This window comes from Telopea speciosissima, chromosome 1 (assembly GCF_018873765.1).
Source record: "Telopea speciosissima isolate NSW1024214 ecotype Mountain lineage chromosome 1, Tspe_v1, whole genome shotgun sequence".
In the NCBI taxonomy this organism is placed as follows: domain Eukaryota; kingdom Viridiplantae; phylum Streptophyta; class Magnoliopsida; order Proteales; family Proteaceae; genus Telopea; species Telopea speciosissima.
Genome location: NC_057916.1, coordinates 69,196,153 through 69,204,189, shown reverse-complemented (window position 1 = coordinate 69,204,189; position 8,037 = coordinate 69,196,153). Strand labels below are relative to the sequence as shown.

The window sequence follows — 8,037 nt, the reverse complement described above, 5'->3', positions numbered from 1 at the left end:
AGCAAAAATCAGTTTTTCGGAGAGATACCGTCGATTATCGAACTTCAAAATCTCAAATAGATCAAATAGATCAAGAAATTCCAAGAATGATAGAGAATCATACCTGGAATCGGGCAGATTTGTAGAAATTTCGATTGATCTCAGTGATTGTTCTCTTCGATTGTTAAATAACAAAGAAAAAAAAACAAGAAATTGCAGAAACAAATCTGAGATTGAGAAAAAGAGAGATTTCGGGGGAGGGATTTCAAAAAGAAAAAATCAGGGAAAGAGAGTGAGAAAAATCAGAGAAGGTGAGAAATCTTAGTATTTTCAAATTGGTCGACGACCCATTAAGTATTTCAAATCTTAAAACCCAACATGTAGTATTTTCAAATTGGTCGATTTCGGGCTAGAGAGAGTCGCCGGCAGAGTGGTCGACGACCACCTCTGTGTTTTTCTTGCAATCGGAACAGTACTCGAAGAGTTTCTAAAAGTTTGCTTCAAGGGTTGGGTTCGGTTCCACTAACCGAGAACCCCAAACAGAAAGAGAGATTCCTTAAATCTTAAAGCCCGTTTTTTCCCCCATAATCATTCTCTGCTATGAGATTTTGCACCATAACCAAGCTTGAAACTGTATTCACCATCAGGTTAGGGTTGCAGGAGTTGAATGTCCCTTTTCACATATTAATTGAGTTGATTGATGGTTGCATTCAAAAGAGTTTGAAATTTCGACAATTGTCTCAAAATCTCAGGTCCAACTGTGCCTTGTTGAAGGAGTTTTATGCGATTGGAGTTCTTCTCCTTCCGCTGGCTTTGTTCCTGGCTGAAGGTTGAAGACAATCTTCATGGATTTTGTTTAAAGCCTAGATTTCTGTTTTTTCCTTTTTTTTCTCTCTCTTCTCTCTGTTTTCTCTCTCCCAGAACGAAGAAGCAAATCAGCAGAATTGGGGAAGAAGGAGGAGAGGGAATATTCCCTCTCCAATTCTTTATTTTATTTAAGAAAAAAAAAAAGAATAAATAGTAATTATACTCTCAAGGGTAGTTTAGGGTTTTCAAAAAATTTAACTAGCTGATTTCATCGGTTAACTAACGGTAGGGTTGAATCTGAGTATTGGGCTCTATTCCAGGGGTGATCTGAGTATTTTCAAATTTCAGGGGGTGATCCGAGTTTCGATCCATTTTCAGGGGGTGTTTCATAAATTTCCCAAAACATTTTATTTTTTGGTAAAAAGAAGTTTGTCCAAGAATGTAGTAGCTCCTATACCCATATGGGGCCATACACAAGATGGGGGATAAATATCCTCTCCAATTCTTTTATCTGGCAATTCCCGACGGTGCCACTTTCCCTGCGCGACACATGGCGTTAAAAGATCCTGCGGTGGAGATTAGTTTGTACCATTTCATGAATCACAATCCGATTTGAAATATGGATCATCTCCACCCGAGTGGATTGTAAACCCAAAAACGTGGTTTCCTGGAAGAAAAAATAAAAAACAGAAAGGGGAATTGAAACACTTTCAAACCGCGACTTTCCCTCTCCTTCTCTCTCACTCTCTCTTGGTTCATCTCCTGCCCCACCTTCCTACCATTGGAGCGATACAATTGTGATTGTCCATAAAAGCTATCCAGAAGAGTACGCACGTTGTAGTTTTTCAGTTGGCTGCTCTCCTACTTGTAGCGTGCAGAGACTCTATCATGATCTTACGAATCTAAAGATCTCAAAATTGAAGAGAGCTTTTCTCTAACGACCCTATCTCTAAAGGGGCTTACGCACTGAACTCGCTAGGGGAATCACCAACGTCCACGAACACAGTCTGAGGCTCAGAGCTAGACTCATGAAAGAAAGATTTGAAAAAATGGATAAAAATTACCTTCCATCCATCAGCCTATCCACCGCTTCAAGGTCTGAAACCAGGTCCCAAAATTGACTTGAAAACATAGAGATTACTTGAAGGGTTTCCTAGAAAGAAAGAAAAAGAAAAACGCCCAAAGGGGAAACACTTTAGAGAGCGACCTTCCATTTACCCTCTTCGGTAAGGGTGTCAAAACTAAATCGAAACCGAACCGAACCATTTAAACCAAAACTGACAAACCGTTTAGTTAAATGGTCCGGTTATGGTTTTAGAAATGACACTGTTTATTTAATCGATTTGGTTCGGTTTAGGTCGATTAATTCAACGGTTTCAAACTGTATAATCCAATTAACACTGATTATAACCAAACCGCCTAACCGTACGTTTAAAAACTTTACAAAATTTCTTTTTTTAATAAACAAAAACTCAATATCTAGCAAGTAGCAACTACTAAGCAGTCATTTTTCTTCATTAATGATTTCCTTTTCCAAAAAAAAAACTAATAATTTAATAATTAATACCTATTAACTAATAACTAGTATTAATAAATAGAGTAGAAAATGTGTACAAAACCGTCTAACCAAAACCGTGTAAAACCGTATAGAACCATTTAATTGAAACCGTTTAAAAACCATTTAACTGAAAGCGTTTACCAAACGGTCCAGGTTTTGATTATGAGACTGTTTAATTAAATGGTCTAATTACGATTTCTATCCTCAAAACAGTCAAAACTGAATTGAACCGAACCGTTTAACCGAAACCGGACCATTCAATACCCTTCCTCTTGGGTCAGCTTCACAGCCTGTGCTTGAATCTCCTCTAGCTGGGTCCTCTGTCTCTCATTAATCAAGCCGGAGTAATACGCCGATGCACCATGAGTAGCAAAGAGATTGGGTGGGTCAAACCTTTCCCTCTTGCAACTCCCCTTAAGTTCAGATCCGAACACTGCTGCAGTATGTAGTACCCAACAGCAGGAACATATTTTCCTCCATAGCTCTCTCTGGTTATGTAAAGTGGACGAGATTTGAAAAGTGGGTCTGAGGAGATAAAAAGATATGAGGGCAGACATAAGGTGATTGGCTATGGTGTTTTGGTTTCTTGGGATCTTTGTGGGAGAGGAAGCAATACTGAAACCAGCTCCAATGTGGTTATCAATAAAAAGAAGGCCAAATTGGCGATTCCAAGCACCTGGGTTAGGCTCAAGAACAGGGTTGTTGCAGCCATTTTGTATGGGATTCAAACGCCAAGGGCTGAGCTCAAAGAAATTTCCGAGCAGGGACCGCCTTAGAACTAAACTAGGAGGGGTGTTTGAGAAAAATTAAAAACGGGTCTTTGAGCTTCATAGAAGGCGAAGTAAATAGCTGAACTGGTTTAAGAATTGATCGGTAAGTAGCCAGATTTCGTGGGGGTGTGATTCTTTGGGGAAGAGACGAGTTGGATTGGCCAAAGAGATGCAGAGAAGGTAGAGGAAAAAGAGTAGCTTGATTAGCTTGGGAATCGAATCCATTACTCTTCTTCTCTCAGCTCCCTCTTCTCTGCTTTTTTTTTTTTCTCTGGTTTTCTCCAAAAGGAGATTTTGTACGATTTGGTTTCGAGCCTTGAAGCTCTCCAATGGTGGGAAGGAGGGAAGGAGATGAACAGAGAGAGGGAGAGGGAAAGTCGCGGTTTGAAACTTATCTCCCCTTCTGCGTTTTTTTTGTTTTTCTTCTTCTAATTCCCTCGGTTTTGGGTTTGAGTGTTATTCGGGTTAGCATAATCCGATTGACAAATCGTGTTATGGCTGTAATGGTGCAAACTAATCTTTACCACAGGATCTTTTAATGCCATGAGTCGGGCAGGGAGAGTGGCACTATCGGGAATTGTCAGATTAAAGAATTGGAGAGGATCTTTGATGGGGCAAAATGACCGTCTCATCTTCTTTGAAAGATTGAAATTCTGCCCCTATTGATATTTCTATATGTACTTCCATTAGTCCTGAATCAAGATCATCTTCAAGGAGCCTAACCCCCCGGATGTGCCCAGGAGACATTCAACGATTGAGCTGTGCCACACACATCTTGGTACATGCTTAAGAATGTGTCCGACACAGTCTAATAGCTGGCAGCACCCTGGGCGTGCTGGGCTCCAGGAGATGAGCTAAATTCATTAGTCCTGCATTGGCACAGGGACCGCACTCTTGAACGTGTTTCCTTTTTCCTTTTAACTTTTGGGATTTGGATTTTTCTAAACGTGGATTATTAGATTAGGGATTTAGGGTTTTTAAAAAGTAGTATGAAAGAAAAGGCCCAACTCCCCACTGATCAATGTCCTATTCCATGAATCCAAGCATTTAGAATAAACTTTTGAGAGTCAAAATCAAAAGTCAGAACCACCCCCACTTCCATCATTAAGAAAATTTTAATTGAAATTCCATGAAATTAAAAAAAAAAAAAAAAAAAAAAAACCCCAAGAAAAATAAAATCTCCTCCTATACCATGTTACAACAACCCCCACAATTTTAAAGAGAAAATAAAGAAACCAAAGTAAACCGTGAAAGTTCATTAATGCAGTTATATTAACAGTCTGACTTCTGAGTCAAAGGACCACCACCACCACCACCTCCACCACCGGTGACACCACCGTGGACGGCAACATTGTCTCCACCGCCGCTTATCCGACCACTGGGTGACTTCCTCTTGGGCTTAGCTTCATGCAACATCGACAAAACATCTCTCATGGAGGGACGATCAGCAGGATTCTTAGTGGTACAGAGCAATGCGAGTCTTAACACTAACATCATCTCCTCCCTCACCGACACACACGCCGCCCCGGCGTTCTTGTCAAGTATCTCATCCACCCCACCACCTTCTTTGCTCTTCATCTTACTCCTCACCCAATCCACTATACTATTTCCATCACCAAACTCCGCAGCCACCGATCTCTTCCCACTTAGTATCTCCATTAACACCACCCCAAAGCTGTATATATCACTCTTCTCGTCCACTTGCAACGTATATGCATACTCTGCATCATCAAACCCTCACATTAATCATTATACATATTAAGGCAGCGTTTGGTATGCATTCTTTTAATTTATTGTAAGTCCATTTTACATTCACAGATGATAAAATAATTATTTTTATTGTTCGAGAATGCGAAATCGACCTAAAATTCATACCACATATAATATTAAACGACGTAAAATAACATGGTTTACATACCTGGCGCAATGTAGCCATAAGAACCGGCGATGACGGACATAGATTCGTCGGTTTGAAACAACTTGGCGACACCGAAATCCGCCACCCTGGCTTCCATCTCAGCATCCAACAAGATATTGCTTGGCTTCAGATCACGGTGCACGATAACTGGGTCACAGTCATGGTGAAGGTAACAGATACCCTGAGCTACGCCGAGTGCTATCTTGTACCGGGTGAGCCAATCCGCCACCAGATTCTCTCCTTTGTTTTTCCCATGTAACAAGTCGTCTAAGCTTCCATTGGGCATGTATTCGTACAACAGCAGCGTGCTCTCGCTGTTGCTGCAGCACCCTAACAGTCTCACGATATTACGGTGTCTCACATTCCCCAACACTTCCACCTCCGCCAGCACCCCACGCCGTCTCCGTACCGTCTCTTTATGCTTACTCCATAATTTTTTAACCGCAATGATCTCGCCACCTGGCATTTCGGCTCTGTATACGGTCCCTGCGGACCCCATTCCGATGATCTTATCGCTCATCGATAAGCATTCCAATACATCATCCACCGTGAAATTTAACCTTTGGAATGCGGTCAACTTCCACGGCCCGGCCTTCTGTTCATCGTTGAATCGACGGTTGTAATTTGCGTGGAAGCATCGGCTACCTGCGAACAGGATTAAGAGGCCTACCCCGAACGCTGCAGCCATGATCCACACGATCGCTCCGGCGGTCTTCTTCGGTTGCTGCCGTAATTTCTCGTCTTCGGTGGTGATTTCCGACGTGCAGGGCTTCTCCACGATACCACCGCAGAGGCCTTCGTTGCCGGAGAACGATGATGGGTGAAAGATCGTGGCGGAAGAAGGGATCGGTCCGGTGAGCTGGTTGAATGAGACATTGAAGCTCTCTAGAGTACTGCAATTATCAAAGTTAGATGGAATCGAACCAGAGAGGAAATTGTGAGAGAGATCAACGTCTGTGATCGAAGGTAACGTTGAGATTTCCCAGGGGATTATTCCTGTGAGAGAATTTTGTTGAAGATTCAAGCACAGAAGCTTCTCGCAATGTCCGATGTCCCATGGAATAGTTCCATTGAGTGAATTACCTTCCATTTCGAGCTTATACAAGCTACTGCAACCAATGAAATCAGGTATTTTTCCTGTGAGATTGCAGAAACTCGCAGAGAAAATTTGTAAATTGGGTGCGCTCCATACGTTAGCAGGCAATTCGGTTCCGAATGGGTTTCCAGAAATGTTGAGAAGTTCCAACCTTGAAGCGTTTCCGAGATCGCTAGGGATTTTACCGCTCAAATTATTCATGCTCAGGTCCATGTAAGTTAGGTTTGGCAATAGACCGAAACCAGATGGAATTGGGCCTGTGAGTCTGTTATCTTCGATGCGAAACCTGAACAGAGAAGTGCAATTTGCGAGAGATGGAGGGATTTCGGAATCGAACCTGTTGGAGAAGAGTATGAGTTTAGCGAGTCCGTTTCCGAGGCATAGATTCGGTGGGATCGGACCGCTTAGAGAGTTAGAAGAAACGTCAAGCCTCTGTAACTTTGCATTTGAACCGAGCTTGTGTGGGAGATTCCCAGTGAGAGAATTGTTCCAAAGGAGAAAAAATTCGAGCTTTGGAAGCTCACCGATTCCGACAGGGATTTCGCCGGTTAAGTTGTTGTCCATTAAGCCCAACCAAATCAGCTCCTTCAATGTAGAAAGCCCTTCTGGAATCGAGCCTGATAGGAGATTATCTGATAAATCAAGAACTTTCAGAACTCCCAAATCGGAAAAACTCACCGGAATTTCACCAATAAACCTGTTACTGAAGAGAAACAGAGACTCGAGCAGTGTTAAGTTCCCAAGCTCGGATGGTAGATAACCAGAGAGATTTGAAGTAGAAATGTCGAGGTATCTGAGATTAGATAAAAGGCCGAACTCCATTGGAACCCCACCAGAGAACACATTGTAACCGATCTCCAAGTGTTCGAGCTGAGTCAAGAAACACAACTCGGGTGGAATCGGTCCCTGCAAATTATTTCCCGATAAATGTAGAAACTTCAACCTCGATAAACCGCCATAACCTGCCGGAATGCTACCTTGGAAGAAGCTCCCACCAAGGTTGAGCACTTGGAGAAACCGAAGCCTAACGATTTCCTGTGGCAACTGACCCGTAAAACTGTTGCTGAAAGCGTTAAAAACAGTTAAAAATCTGAGCTTGGAAATCCCTGGAGGGAAAATGGAACTAAAATTGTTGCGGCTAATGTCGAGAACCCTGAGCTTAGATAATTCAAAAATGACGGTTGGACAAGCTCCATCAAAGGCATTCCCGCTGAGGTTTAGGTTGTTCAACTCGGACAAAAATCGAATTTCAGAGGGGATTATTCCAGACAGGTTTCGGTGAGAAAGATCAAGAGAAGTGATTTGGGAAGTGTCATGATCACATACAACACCCGACCAAGAACACCAGACAGGGTTAGATAAATCGGCATTGGTAGAAAGGGTGTTGGTGTTCCAGTCATGGAGAGAAGAAAGAGGGTCTTTAACAGAAGCTTTGAGGTAAAGTAGAGAGACTAGTTGCAGAGGGAGAGTTGCAGAGAGAACCACAGTAACTTCCAAGGAGAAGAAGAAGAGGAAGGTGAGTGAGAAAGGAGAATTGGGTTTCATGGCTTTTTGGGTTTGAGTTGAATTGAGTTTAGAGAGGTGTGGATTTAAGGGAGGGGAGATTTCGATGGAGAGAAACACTTTTTGGGAGTGTTGGGTGCAGAGGGTGTTTCCATGATGATTGTGCTTCAGTGGGTTAGTGATGGTCTTTGGAGAGGGAAAAACAAAAAAAGAGATTTCACCAAATATATACATTGCCTTCCCTCTATTCTCTACCTACCACTGTGGATGTCTACTACTACTCATTTCCTACTTCTTCTTTCTCTGTCTTTTACTTTGCTTTGTTTCTTTAAATCCTTGGATAACACAATATTACACAAATGATAAAATTGTGTATTTCACAGGATCCAAGAAAAGTATTTCAATC

The 8,037-nt window shown here is 42.1% G+C and overlaps 1 protein-coding gene and 1 pseudogene across 1 annotated transcript; both read right to left on the bottom strand.

The window, feature by feature from the left end:
* Window positions 1-2,601: 2,601 nt before the first annotated feature.
* LOC122653733 lies at window positions 2,602-3,393 on the bottom strand (annotated as a pseudogene).
* A 798-nt stretch (window positions 3,394-4,191) lies between these two features.
* Window positions 4,192-7,817, bottom strand: LOC122644739 (leucine-rich repeat receptor-like protein kinase TDR). Its single transcript, XM_043838131.1, has 2 exons — window positions 5,033-7,817; window positions 4,192-4,835 (listed from the first exon to the last, which is right to left on the bottom strand). The coding sequence occupies exons 1-2, from the start codon at window positions 7,671-7,673 to the stop codon at window positions 4,387-4,389; spliced, it is 3,090 nt and encodes a 1,029-aa protein (XP_043694066.1). The 5' UTR covers window positions 7,674-7,817; the 3' UTR covers window positions 4,192-4,386.
* Between the last annotated feature and the right edge of the window lie 220 nt (window positions 7,818-8,037).